The sequence below is a fragment of the Dromiciops gliroides genome, chromosome 4, assembly GCF_019393635.1.
Source record: "Dromiciops gliroides isolate mDroGli1 chromosome 4, mDroGli1.pri, whole genome shotgun sequence".
Classification (NCBI taxonomy): Eukaryota; Metazoa; Chordata; class Mammalia; order Microbiotheria; family Microbiotheriidae; genus Dromiciops; species Dromiciops gliroides.
This window is the reverse complement of record NC_057864.1, coordinates 11,675,699-11,690,049: the sequence shown is the minus strand read 5'-3', so window position 1 is coordinate 11,690,049 and position 14,351 is coordinate 11,675,699. Positions and strand designations below refer to the sequence as shown.

Sequence of the window (14,351 nt, the reverse complement as noted above, 5' to 3'; positions counted from 1 at the left end):
CGGGAATGATGTGGCCAAGTTGCAAGTCGTCGCCCCTGCCTGATTCGCTTGAAGAGGGGGAGAAACCAAGCCCAGCCCCATTGCCTACTTCGTGGAGAGGCCCGAGAGCCTGGAACCACATGAAAGGTCCTGACGAAGCAAACGTCGCTCGAAGAGATCTGGGCTTTCCCAGATCACGACACAGTCTGAGCCAGTCATCTCAGGCCGGACCGTTCGAGGGCTCCTCCTGAAGCAGCCCAGATGTAGGTCAGCTTCTGCTGCCTTTTCCATCTGCCTCAGAGCACAGGTCTCAGGGGAGCATCGAGGAGGTAAGGAGAGAGCAGCAGCCGCGGGGCCCTGAAGAGGGAAGCTTTGGCCTCCCTGCCAGCACCTTGGGGCTTTCTGGGGGCTGTGATCATTGCGCCGGGGCTTATGGAAGGGGAGGAGGAACACAAATGTCCTGGCAGCTTGGGGGAAAGCGATTTCCTTCCCGCCCCCCCCCCCCCTTCCTTCTTTTCTCTCTTCTCTTCTCTCCTCTCTTCTTTTTCCTTCTCCTCTTCTCTCCTCTCCTTCCCTTCCTTCTTCTCTCCTCTCTTCTCTTCCCCTCTTCTCCCCCTCTTTTCTCTCCTGTCTTCTCTCCTCCCTTCTCTATTTCTCTCATCTCTTCTTCCTTCTCTCTTTTCTTCTCATCCCTCTTCTCTTCTCCTCTCTTCTCTTCTTTTCTCCCCTTCTAATCCCCTCCCCTCTGGTCTCTTCTCCCCTCTCTTTCTCTCCTCTCCTCCCCTACCCTCCCTTCCCATCTCCTTTCTTCTCTTCTTCCCTCTTCTCCCCTTTTTCTCCCCTCCTCTCCTCTCCTCTCCCCTCCTCTCTTCTCCTCTCCTCTCCTTCCCTTCCTTTTCCTTTTCTCTCTTCTCCTTTCCTCTCTTCTCTTCTTTTCTGCCCCTCTAATCCCCTCCCCTCTGGTCTCTTCTCCCCTTTCTTTCTCTCTTCTCCTCCCCTACCTTCCCTTCCCATCTCCTTTCTTCTCTTATTCCCTCTTCTCTTCTCCCCTCCCCTGTTTTCTCGCCTCTCTTCCTTTCTTTCTTTCCTCCCCTTCCTTCTCCTTTCCTCACCCCTCTTCTCCCTTCTCTATTCCTCTAATTCCTTCTACTCTGTTCTCCTCTGCTATCCTTTCCTTCTTTCTCCTTGCTTTTCCTTTCTCTGCCTTGCCTTCCTCTTATTTCCTCCTCTTTTCTTATCTTCTTCTTCCTCTGTCTTCTTTTCTTTTATCTCCTATTATCTTCTAAGAAATTTGTGCAGAAAAGAAAGGGCAGCATTAACAAGATGTTGTGGGAAGCCCACTAGACAAAAAGTCAGAGGTCCAAGGGTTCCCATCCCACTAGTGACACCTGCTGCCTGTGTGACCTTGGACAAGTCACTGCCCCTCCCTGGGTTGTCAGTCGCTCATCTATGCAATGAAGGCGTTGGACACAATGGTTTCTGAAGCCCTTTCCAACCGTAGAGCGATGACCCAGGAGCCTGCTAATAATAACAGAGATAACTTCAATAGATTTCTGACTCATTTCTTAAGTAAGACTCCGTAGTCTCATGAGCCTGGAGACATCACTTTCTCTGCCCAAGTCAGATCAAAGTCAGAGGGTTTTTGCTTTTTCTAGAAGTGTGGCGTCATTGTCCCTGGGCACACAACCAGGACAGACTTAGAAAAAGCTGCAGTGTGGGGTTGAAAAGTGGCTGAAGAAATGACACTGAACCCTTTGACTAAAATGATGGGCGGGGGAGTTATCATGACTTTATTTGGTAAGCTTTCTCTGAGCATCCTGTTCTTTTTTCTGTTTATATGAAGGAGCATTTGGGAGGCAGGGCAGTAGAGTGGATAGAGGCAGCCTCTGAGCAGGGAGACCTAAGGTGAGCTCCACCTCAGACATAGATGGGCTGGGTAACCCTGGGCAAGTGGCTCAGCCTCAGTGCCCCAGGAATACACTAAATAATTAAAAAGTCTAGTATTTATAGAGCATTTTAAGGATTGTGAAGTGCTTTACAAACATCTTCTCATTTGAACCTCACAAAAACCCTGTCAGATCTTCCTTACACAGATGTGGAAACTGAGGCTGGGAGGAGTTAAATGACTTAGTTAAATGTCCAGGATCACACAGTTAGGAGAATCTGAAGCAGGATTTGAATTCGGGTCTTCCTGACTCAAAGTCCAACTCTCTCCACTGTATCACGAAGCTATCTACTAATTAAATCATAGGACTGGTCTAAAAAAAGTAAGGAATGTTTCACTAAAAGTAGCAGTGCTTTACCTGGAAGATCAGTAGGCTCTAAGGCAGGAGATGTAGGTTTGAATGCTACACAGGCAGCCAGTGGTGGTGGGGGGGGGGGTGGACAGTGGATAGAGCAATAGACTTGGAATCAGGAAGACCTGAGTTCAAATCCAGCCTAGCTGGGGAATAGTTGTGTCATTTAGATTCTTCAAGCCTCTCTAAAAAAGGGATAATACTAGCCTCTCAGTGTTGTTGTAAGAATTAAATGAGTAAATACTTCTTAATTTGTTTTGTGAACCTTAAAGGGCTATAGAACTTCTAGATATTATTATTATTACCACCACCTCTTGCATTTCCTAGATGTGTGACCCTGGGCAAGTCACTTCACCTCTGTTTGCCTCAGTTTCCTCACCCATCAAATGGAAATAATAAGAGCACCTACCTCCCAGGGTTATTATGAGGATCAAATGAGATCATATTGGCGAATTTGCTTTGCAGACATTAATGGGCTATAGACCTGCTAGATATTTTCATTATCATTATTATTAATTATCACCATGAATACTACTACTACTACTACTACTACTACTACTACTCCCCCCCACACACACCTCTTGCATTTCCTAGCTGCGTGAACTTGGGAAGGCACATCAACTCCCCAAGGTTTAGTTTAGTTTTCTCATCTATAAAATGGGAAGAATGATACCACAGCCCCCATCTCAGAGGGTTGTTGCAAGAAACCGATGAGATCCAATGAGATCATGTGAATTGATTTGTAAACCTCACCCCGTTGCACAAAACTCATTCTCTATTAATAAGAATAACTCCTTCCCTGTTCCCTAAAGATGTCCTCTCCTCTGGGTTTCAGAAATCCTAGGCTTAAACACAACCTTCCAGCCTTGAGCCACTCAAGTGATTCTGCACCATATGTCGTAGGGAGAATACCTTCTCAGGGAGGGGTTGGAAAAGGTGGCCCCTTCCAACACTGAGATCCTGGGGTTCTGGGCTACCCCTAATTCCAGCCACTCTGTTTGGGCTCATTTCAGCTCTCTCTCCTTTCCTTACTCTATCCAGCCATCAAGATGTTGTGGGAAGCCCACTAGACTTGATCAATGGGGACTGTTCTGTGCCAAGGAGGATGCTGGGCACTCACTGGTGCCACAGAGTGGGGCAAAAGCGAGAGTCCTTTCTCTCCAGGAGCTTACCTTCTATCTTGTGGGGAGGGGAGGACAACATAAAAGCACATAAGCAAATGGTGAGCTAAATGGTGCAATAGAGAGCAGGCTGGATTAGGAGTTAGCCATGCCCCAGTACAAATCCTGCCTCAGGCATTTACTAACTGGGTGACTTTGGGTGAGTCACTTAATATTCTTCTCAGATTCCTCATCTGTCAAATGGGACTAATAATTGCTCCTACTGCCCAGGGCTGTCGTGAAGATCAGAGGAGACAACATATGCAAGGCAAACTCTTTGTAAATGCTAGCTATTCTTATTACATTTTTTAAAAGTAATTTTGGAGAGAAGGGCTCCAGAACAAGATGGAGACCGAGAAAGGCTCCATGTCAGAGGCAGCACTTGAGCTGAGCTTCTGTATGTACGTTGGTTGCGTCAGCACCTTCTCCAAGGGTTGCCAGGATCTGGGCATGCAAAGATAATTGTCCCTTCCCTCAAAGGAATTGGCATTCTACTTGGTGGGGGTGGGTAGAGAAGGGAGAAGAACACAGCACTTTCTTTTCTTTTTTCTTTTTTTGGGAGGGCAATGAGGGTTGAGTGACTTGCCCAGGGTCACACAGCTAGTAAGTGTCAAGTGTCTGAGGCTGGATTTGACCTCAGGTCCTCTTGAATCCAGGACTGGTGCTTTATCTACTGTGCTACCTAGCTGCCCCAGAACACAGCACTTTCACAGACACTACACATGAATAAAAAGGGATTTTGATGATTTTGTGAGGATCACTAACAACTTTTGGGCCAGCAGGAAAGAGCTCTTGAAAAAAAGGGGATACTCTTTGGGCAGCTATGTAACACAGTGGATAAAGCACCTGCCCTGGATTCAGGAGGACCTGAATTCAAATCTGGTCTCAGACACTTGACACTTACTAACTGTGTGACCCTGGGCAAGTCACTTAACCTTCATTGCCTCGCAAAAAAAGATGGGGGGGGTGGAGATACCTGGGCTGAGACTTGGACTTCCAAGCAGGGAATTCTCCTCACCATTTCCCACCTGGCTGATCTGGATTTCATGATCTTCAGAAACTCATTATTCTGTAAGATGAATTCAACTCTACCTCACCCCTACTCAGACCATATCCCACCAAGGCTGTAGGACTCCATCCTACTCTTATGCAGGGTACCTCTCTCCCCATTCCCCCATCCCTTTAGCATCTTCCCCATTAGACTGGGAGCTCCCTGGGGGCAGGAACTGTCTGAAACCTTTCTTTATCTCCCTAGTCCTTTGCACGGTATCTGGAACGCAGCAGGCACTTAATAAATCCTCTAACTCAGAACAGGTGATTAAACTACTGCGCGCTGGGGGAAGATAAAAGCTTCCATTTCTTCTTCAGGGGAAAGATTCACGGTGTCTGACCACTCTCTGACATGAGAAGAGCCCTCAGCCAATGGGAAGTCGTGATGATGCTCTGCGCCCTCCTCGACTGGAGTTCCGGAGGTATCGCGCTCCGGCCTTCTGTTTTCATTGCAGGGTGGAAAGGGCGCAGTGGATCCCCGAGTTCGAGCTGATCATCTAGGTCAGGCGAAGCCGGGAATCCCTGCTGAAGTGCCTCGAAAGGTGGATTTCCAGTCTCCGGAACACTCTCAGACTATAGTCCAGTAGCAATAGTAGCTTTGGACTTGGAGGACTTGGGTTCAGATCCTGGTTCTGATATTTACTAACCTGAGGTAAATAACTTAATTTCACTGGGTCTCAGTTTCCTCATCTGCCAAATGGGAAGAGTGGACTAGACGGCTTCTCAGGGCCCTTCTAGCTCTAGATCTGGGATCCCGTCTTTTTATGACCCCCAACTCTAGTCTTTGTTGCTCAGTTGTTTTAGTCATGTCTGACTCTCCCTGACCCCATTTGGAGTTTTCTTGGCAAAGTCACTGGAGAGGTTTGCCGTTTCCTTTTCCAGATCATTTTCCAGATGAGAAAACTGAGGCAACAGGGGTTAAGTGACTTGCCTAGGGTCACACAGCTAGTAAGTGTGTGAGGCTGGATTTGAACTCAGGTCTCCCTGATTCTAGGCCCGGCGATCTATTCACCACGGCACCACCTATTCTATTTTCTATACATAAATAGATATTACCTGCAAGATAATGTCTCCTGAAATATTATCCTAAAGTATTACAGAAACATAGCAAAGAATTATTATTAAGCAACTGGGAAGCATTTGATGGATCTGGTAATATTTTAGACACTGAACTCCAAAATGCTATTTTCCAGTGTCCTAAGTAGGAACCAAACCCTCAGCCACACTCCCAGGTTCCTATAGTGACATTGTACTCTTTATCAGCACCCATTCTTCTGCCTCTTTTCAGAATTAACAGCCATCAGTTGCTCGGGCCGGGTCTGGGTGGAGCCGGCGCCCATCTTTGAAATGGGGTCCAACGTCTCTATCGTGTGCCAGTCAGCTCTCCGAAACTGCCAGCCACGGAAGTTCCATCTCCACAGAAGTAGTAAAGGGACCCAGGACAGGCTTCAAATGGCAAAGATCAACCAAACGACAGCCCGGCTACAGCTGAGCAACTTTCGAGAGCCACAGGCCTTTGTAATCTGCACGGTGGAATGCTCCAAGAGAGATGGAGAGACAGTCATCTGCGGAGAAGACATCGCTTCTGGGTGTAAGTACTTGACACTACCTTGGGCTCTCAGGCATTGGGAGAACCACGTGCGAGTCAGAAATGAACAGGCGGCTAATGATGATGATAATAAATAACGATAGCTAGCATTTATACAGTGCTTGCAGGTTTGCAAAGCACTTTAGGTAGGTCTATCTCACTGAAGCCTCCCAACGCCACTAGGAGAAATGGGCTATAATTAACTCTACTTCATGGAAAAGGAAAGGGGGTCTGAGGGACATTGAGTCACTTGCCCAGTATCACACAACTAGTATCTGGGGCAGAATTTGAGCTCAGATCTGGTACCAAACTTACTGCTTCATCCACTGCATCCCTGAATTGCCACTCCCTATCTGTCTTTCTTCCTGAAAATTCTAGTTAGGACAATGAAAAGCTTATTTGAGCCTACTTAGTAGCTTCTTTGGGTTTAAAAAATTCTACTTTCATGGATCTCTCAGGTTGCTGTGGCCCTTCCTCCCACTGGTACAGATCTCAATCCATCCACAAGTTCTTATCTATCCTATGTGAGTCCCACCCACTTTCTTCCTAGAAATCCTCCAAAGGGGATTTTTGTGTTTCCATTAGCTCAATAATAATATTTGCTAGCATTTATACAAGGGGGAAATCTTACATAAGCAATATCCTAGGCAGCTAAGTGGCCCAGTTTATAGAGTACTGGTGGAGAAGTTAGTGAGACCTGAGTTCAAATTCAGATTCAGATACTTACTAGTTAACTATGGGACTCTGGACAAGTCACTTAACCTCTGTCTGCCTCAATTTTCTTAACTATAAAGTGGGTATAATAATAGCACCTTTCTCACAGGGTCCTTGTGAGGATCAAATGAGATAATAGTTGTAAAGCACTTGGCAGAGTGCCTGCTATATAGTAGGTGTTTAAAGTGCTTATTTCTTTCCTTTTCTTCCTATAATGGAAAAGGTGGCAAACCTGGAATCAAAAGACTGCACTTAAACACTTATAGCTATGTGACCAGGGGCAAGTAACTCAACTTTGTAAGCCTCAGTTTCCTCATCTATCAAATGGGGGGGGGGGAGTTACTTTGTTGGTTTTCTAGTTTGCTTTAGGTGTTGGACCAAGTTCATTGATTTGCTCTTTCTGTTGTTGCGGAAAGTATTTAGAGATGTAAAATTTCCCTCATGATTTGCTTTGTCTACATCTTTAAATTTGGGGTATGTTGTCTTCCTGTTGTGCCTGATCCTGGGCATTGTCTAATCCCTGGCTTCTTGGACTGAGCTTCGTAGGTTTCTGATCCTGGTGGGTCTGGGCAGGACTTGGGTTCAAATCCTGATCGCTGAATTCCTACAGGCATGCCCCTGGTCAGAACTCCAGTAGCGGGATGGTGACCTGTGCCTCTGTTGGCTAACAGTGAGGTTCTACAGTTTTCAACACTGAGAATTCTCCACTCTAATAAAATGATAGGTCTGAACTAAATGAACAAACAATGCTTTAAGTAGTTCAAAGAAGAATAATTTTTTTAATGTATTCCTGGAAATCCCAGCACTTTTACTCTATTATGTTGGTTATTCTATATAATCATTTGGGAAATCATTCATAATTCTTATTTCTCTTTAAACTAATCAGGACCATCTTTCTGTAGTTCCATATTTTCTTGGGAATCCACATGATCCTCTGCCTCATCAGGTGTTGATTCATTTTTTTTTTGTCTTGCAATATTCATTCATAGATGTCTGGACTCATTTAGGTGATCTGGAAGCAATATTTCCCTCTGTTATTAAGATCTTCCCTGTTCGTTTATCTGCTTATGCTCAAGCTCTTCCTCCTGAAATCTGTGGTCATTTCAGTCTCTTTTCCTTATATGCCTTTATTATTCATTTTCTGACCCTTTCCCCTTTGAATATGCATTTCCAGTGGACCTAAACCTCAAAATTGTCTCAGTTTCCTTCCACATGGGACAATATATATTTCATCAACCTCTATCTCTGCCCTTAGGGAATTCTGGAGGAAACAAAACTGACCCCAGTTGGATGTCAGTCCCCTTTTTCTCAGGTCTTGTGGACAAATTGACACCTTAGTATCCTGCCCCACTACCCCTTTTTCTCAGTTTTCTGGCTACCTGCTGTTACAAAACAGCCATGCTATAGTCCCAGCCAGAACAAATGTCTATCTTTTAGTTTTCCTTGGCATAGTGAGGATGGGACAGAGAGCTGCTGCTAGCCCATAGGTCAGCTTGTGCATCCCTGCCAAAGTGTAGTGGCTGTTGGGGAGAGGGGTCCTGAGTGAATACGTTAGAGGTTAGAAATTAGCCTTCTCTGCTGCTAGGTTATCAAACTGTTACCTCATTAGTGTTCTTGGTGTCTTATACCATGGAGATAGTTGAAATTACTTTATCTCTTGTGCATAATTCCTATCTTGGAGAGGTTTATGAGGTCATGAGGAACAGAAAGTTTCTAGTTGACAATCTTGTTGGCCAGATTATCAGGAAGTATCTAAAACCAGTAATTCAATAGTACTCCTACCATCATAGTAAAATGGGTGTGTTTGTGTGTGTGTTTGTAATAAGGATGAGAAGAGAAAATTGAATCCATCATTGTTGTCATTATTGGGTTCGTCCAATTCCCCCAATTGTTAGTGCCCCCTTCTCAATTCATTATGCATTTATTTTGTACCTATTCTCTATTTATCTGTAAACATGTTGTATCTTCCTAGTTCTAGGACCTAGTAGAATGCCAACTTCTTGAGGGCAGGGGCTATTTTTCATTTTTGCATTTCCAGTAACTAAGTCTTGGCATATACTAGGTGCTTAGTCAATACTGACTGATTGATTGATTAATAATATAATTATAGAAAAGAGACTGGGATTTTTCAATACATATGACCATTTGTAGATTATGTTTTCACATTTTCTGCTTTTAGTCACAACATGAAACAATAGTCTCTGAATTCCTTGGAACCAAGAATGGACATATTATTTTAGATTGGTTCAGTCATGTGAGAAGACCATGTGGAATAATGGAAAGAATGCTGAATTTGGAGTCAAAAGACCTGGGTTCAAATCCTGACTCAGCCACTTAATGCCCGTGTGATCTTGGGCAACTCAGCAAATGTCCCTGAGTCTCAGTTTACTTATCTGTAAAATGAAGGTTTGGATTCACTGGCCTATAAAGTCCTGTCCAGACCTTTGATCCTATGACATTCTTATCCCCATTTTACAACTGAGGACGCTCAGGCTCACACTAGTTTTGTGACTTGCCCAGGGTCCCCCACCTAGTGTCAAAAAAAGTTTATGAACCCAAGTTCTCCTGACTCTGAGTCCAGTGCTTTACCCAATGGGCTGCCTCTCAGTAGTGGGAGCTGAAGGGGGGAGGTAGCTTCAATGTAGACCTAATCCACCAGGTCAGAGTCAGTGATTTTACATTTGCTTAGACTTCTCTGTACTTTTCTCCATTTTGTCTGTGAGGTTGCTACTCAGCATATTTATATTCTAGGGGCTTGAGCAATCCAGGAATTAATTACTTTCTCCTTAGTGTTTCACAAACAGATTTCCCCATGATGTGTAGCCCTGACTTTACAGTAAATTCTATTTCCTAACAGTTGTTTGCCCAAACATGATAGACTTTTATCATTCCTTTTTTGTTCTTATTTCCCCTTCATTGCCAAGTATGCCCCTCTCTCCTCTCCCCATTGAGCCATGCTTTTAACAAAGAATTAAAAAAGAATTTTAAAAAAGAAAGAAGAAATTCAGCAAAGTCGATCAACATATCAACAAAGTCTGAGAATATAGGCAATAATCCATATCCATCATCCCCTAGCTCTCTAAAGAAAGGAGAGGGTACATTTTCTCACCCCTAAGTCTGGGACCAGACTTAGCCATTATAATGACAATCATTCAGTTTCTTTTTCTGGTTTTTCCATTGACATTGCTATAGTCATCCCATATTGTGTTTTCCTGGTTCTATTCATTTCATTCTGCATCATTTCATATAAGTCTTCCTGATGCTTTTCTGTCTTCGTATTCATTTCTTCTTATGGTATATTATACCCTCTTGTACCGAGTCTTCCAGGATGCAGCATGTCATTGTGGATAGCCTTGAAACTGAGAAGACCTTGGCTCAGATGTTGCCTCTGATACACATTCTGGAGTTTGAGCTTCTTAACCTGGGATTTCCTTTGACCAACGGAACCAATCACAGACCCAGGCTCTATCTGCCTCTTCTAATCATCCCCCCCACACACACACACACGCATGCACACGCCTCATTTTCACCTGATGTTTGTATGTTCCTGGGTGTCTGTATTCCTCTCAATGACCCATCAGGAAGCCATTAGCAAAGACCTTTTTCTATACTATTTAAATTATCATCATGTACAACTCACGTCACAACTCCATAAATTCATTGCCAATGCATTGAGTTGCTTGATACAATTCTTTATTTGCCTGCCCAGATCCTCTTATCACACAGAGATATTGCAACATTGTCCTAAAGCCTCGAATGTTTTCCATCTGTTATTTCTTCCCATTTTGAGAAGAGAAGAAGCTTTAGCAGAGGGGAGGGAGGGAAAAATGGGGGGAAGGGGGAAAGAGAGAGGGAGGGAGGGAGGAGAGGAGGAAAAGGGAGAAAGGAGACAGCATGGGCAACATTCTGTACCTGGAGAGCCCCTCTTTTCCATACAAACAAGGAGGGGTCTCTGGCACCAGAGAACTGATCCTTGCCGTTCCTCTAAATTCAGTCAAACCCCTTATTTTACAGATGAGCCAGGAATGAAATGACTCGCCCTAGGCTCACACAGCTGGTTGGTGTGGAGTTGGGTTCAGAACCTAGATTTCCTGATGTTCACCTCAGGGTCCTTCCCACCATCCCACCATAATTACCTTTATGAGTAAACTAGAGTTCTTGATTGAGGGAGGCAATGGAACCCCAAACATTACTTGACTTTGACCACACTAGGAAAGACTTTCCTATTTCCATCCACCACTTCATGGGTCATCTTACTGAGATATTAGGTTCTTGATTCTCCCCCTGACTTGTCCAAGGGATGTGTCTTATTGCAGATCTTCCAAGTGTTCCTGCCAACTTGACATGCTTTATTCATGAGCATTCCGGCAACATGACATGTACTTGGGATACAGGGACGCCCACCTACCTGGACACCAGATACACCGTGCATGTGAAGAGGTGAGTGCCAGCCCCGCGTCCTTTCCTGAGTCAACCCCTCATTCATTCAGTGAACCCTGGACAAGCTCCTAGCATGGGCCCTGCAAAGAGTGTCCTTGGAATCTTGTGTGGGGTTTTGGACACGATGGTTTAGGAAGGAAGGGAATGAGCCCAGAGGAGCGCGACCAGGACAGGGAAGGGTCTGGGGTTCATGAAAGACGATAATCCTTAGGGGCAGCTAGGTGGCGCAGTGGATAAAGCATCGGCCCTGGATTCAGGAGGACCTGAGTTCAAATTCGGCCTCAGACACTTGACACTTACTAGCTGTGTGACCCTGGGCAAGTCACTTAACCCTCATTGCCCCAGAAAAAAGAAAGACAATAATCCTTTGAAGGAACCGGGTGAGTTTAGCCTGGAAAAGAGACCCCTCCAAAAGGATGTGACAGCATCTGAGGGGCCTCACGGTGGACCTGTTCTGTTTGTCCCCCGGTTCCCTGGCAAGGGTGTCAGCTCCAATGGCAACAGGACCCCTAAGCCGCCCGAACCACCCGTGAACTTAGAAAGCCACCTGCTCACATCATCTGTCACGTTGTGTTTGTACTTACTTTGTTAAACATCTACCACCTTCATTTTAATCCAGTGAGTGCTGGGCAGCTCTCCGGGGAAGGGAGCAGCGGCTTCATGTTTGACTAGTTATAGAAGATCACATTACTCTATGACATGATGTGATATGAAGGGTAGTATATGGTATGGTATGATATATGATGTATGATGTATGTGTGAGATTTAAAATTGGATATTAGATCATAAATCTCCCCTACTTAACCTTTCCCTTAATTTATCTCCCAAACTAGTAAATGGAAGCAGGTTTTGGTTTTCTAGATAGACCTTTTTATTTATAGTTATGATAGTCACAAGGTGATGTTGGTTAGAAGGATAGGAAAGTAGAAACACAATACAAATCGTCTTAAGTCTAAGCTTAGTCTATATTCCTTATAACAACTCACCAAACCGACAAGGCCACCAACCGACAAGGCCACCAACCGACAAGGCCACCTTTGGAGAGAGAGAGTCCGTGCCGCGCCGTCAGGAGTCCCCCCAAGCAGGCAAAAAAAAAAGGCCTCTCCCCTTTTCTCCACCCCGGAAGTCAAAAAAAAAACCCGGCAGGCAGTCTGACATGCGCAGCAGGCGCACTGTACCTGGCAGGCAGTCTGACATGCGCAGCAGGCGGACTGTACCCGGCAGGCAGTCTGACATGCGCAGCAGGCGGACTGTTCATCTCCTCCCCAAAAGGGTGGTCCTTGAAAAACTGGCGTCTTTCAGTTATCCTAACCGACTGTTAAAAACTTTCATATTTTACCACATTTCCCCCCTTTGCTTCCTCAAGAAACGGAATGTTTCCTTGATGGAACAGTAAAAAGAATATAATAACTTTTGCTGACTAATAATATGCGAACAACAATACAGAAAAGGAAGAGAGGAAAGTTTTGTCCAGAGGGGCGATTTTTTTTTTTCCTCATGAACCGACGCTTTGACATTAGTCTTGCAAAGGGAGAGCCTCTGCAGAGAGTACATGTTACAGATAGTATATAACAGAAAGGAGATAGTAAAAGCTAATAAAGCAAAACAGTTCATATAAAGTCTCTGAGTTCTCTTGTCTTCTTGAAGTGGTAAGATGTCATCAGGAGGAAACTGGATTCTGGTCTGGAAAACTGGATTCTGGACTCTGGTCTGGAAAGCTGGATTATCTTCTTTAACTGTTTGAATTGCTGTATTTTTAAAACCTTAGCATAGCATTGTCAATGATCAAATTAATAAATTCCATTACATTCCCTCCTTTATATGGTTAGACTTGTAATAGAGGGTTGAGGTAGTTATGCAATGTGTAACACTTTTTACCACCATGTGTCTGGATCAAAGCCAAATTTAGTATGTGTTCATGACACCTGAAAATGTTATGGAAAGGTTATCATACCATATCTCATGGTTCTGAGACAGCCAGTGATTGTGCTAGGCCACAGGTGAATTCAACTGAGTGAGATAAAAAGATAAATAAGTTCAGTTAAATTAGGTTAAATTAGGAGGGAGAGAGGATGAATACTGGACTGTGCCTAGTAATTGTGCTCTACATAGTCACCATCATAAGCAAACCATGGACTTACGTATACCTGTCTCTCCTTTTGTTGCACATATATTCTCTCCAGGGCCTGCGTCAGAGTTCACAGCAAGTTAGTCTCTGAAATGATAAGTTTCCATATTTCTGAAATCTCATTAATTTCACCAAAGACAATATGATGGTAAAAATGTGTGCTATGCTGCATAACTGAGAATATATTAGTGATATATACAATAATTCCAAACCATGCCCAGAGTATAATGACATATAAATAATAAACGAATGTAAATAGCTGATTATATTAGACATTGTTACATAATCTTCTTTTAGACATTATTACATAATCTTCTTTTAGCAAGTAGACCACATCATCTTATACATGAATTCTCTGGTATAACAGTAGCAGATACTTAAAGTGGTGATTAATTCATCAAAAAGAAATAAGACTTCAATTAGCAAGATTCAATATTCAATGTTTTCAGTGAGGTATCAAGCAATTTCTGGTACTTTTTAGTTAAACAGAACAACATACAAGAGAAAGGAGAAAAATAAATAAATAAAACAAAACTCATTAGAACTCATGGTTCTCTCAAAAAGAAAGAGTAAATAAAAAAAAAGAAGAATTCTGGTAGCTTCTGAGGCCCGATAGCCTCACCCACAGCATATACTTAAAATGTCTTTGAATAATCACTTAGTTTACAAAATTTAGTTTTAAAGAAAAGCAAAAGAAACAAAAGTAAAAAAAAAACCAAAGCAAAACCAAAAATAAAAAATAAAAAGCAAAAGATTCGCTAAGCACCCTTTTGTGCTCTTAAAGAACTTAAAGGTGCAGTCAATTCCAGGTCTTTTCAGTGCCTTTCAAAAGTCAAAACAAAAACAAAAAAACCCAAAAATTAATAAAAAAAAAATAGTTGAGGTAGGCCAGAAAACTAGGCCATGTACTTCAGTGCTTTTGCCTGTAGAAGGAAATGCTTGTTAAATTATAAGGTATTTAAGCTGCTAGAGTTTGGGGTATGCCACATTGTTTT

The 14,351-nt window shown here is 43.6% G+C and overlaps 1 protein-coding gene across 1 annotated transcript in view; it reads left to right on the top strand.

The window, feature by feature from the left end:
- Positions 1–209: 209 nt before the first annotated feature.
- The window catches only part of IL23R (interleukin 23 receptor), a 71,984-nt gene continuing 57,842 nt past the window's right edge, over positions 210–14,351 (top strand). The window contains exons 1-4 of the mRNA XM_044005438.1: positions 210–308; positions 4,805–4,908; positions 5,775–6,077; positions 11,105–11,228. Coding sequence (XP_043861373.1) covers positions 4,839–4,908; positions 5,775–6,077; positions 11,105–11,228 — 497 coding nt within the window. The 5' untranslated portion in view covers positions 210–308; positions 4,805–4,838. The remainder of the gene's footprint in view (positions 309–4,804; positions 4,909–5,774; positions 6,078–11,104; positions 11,229–14,351) is intronic.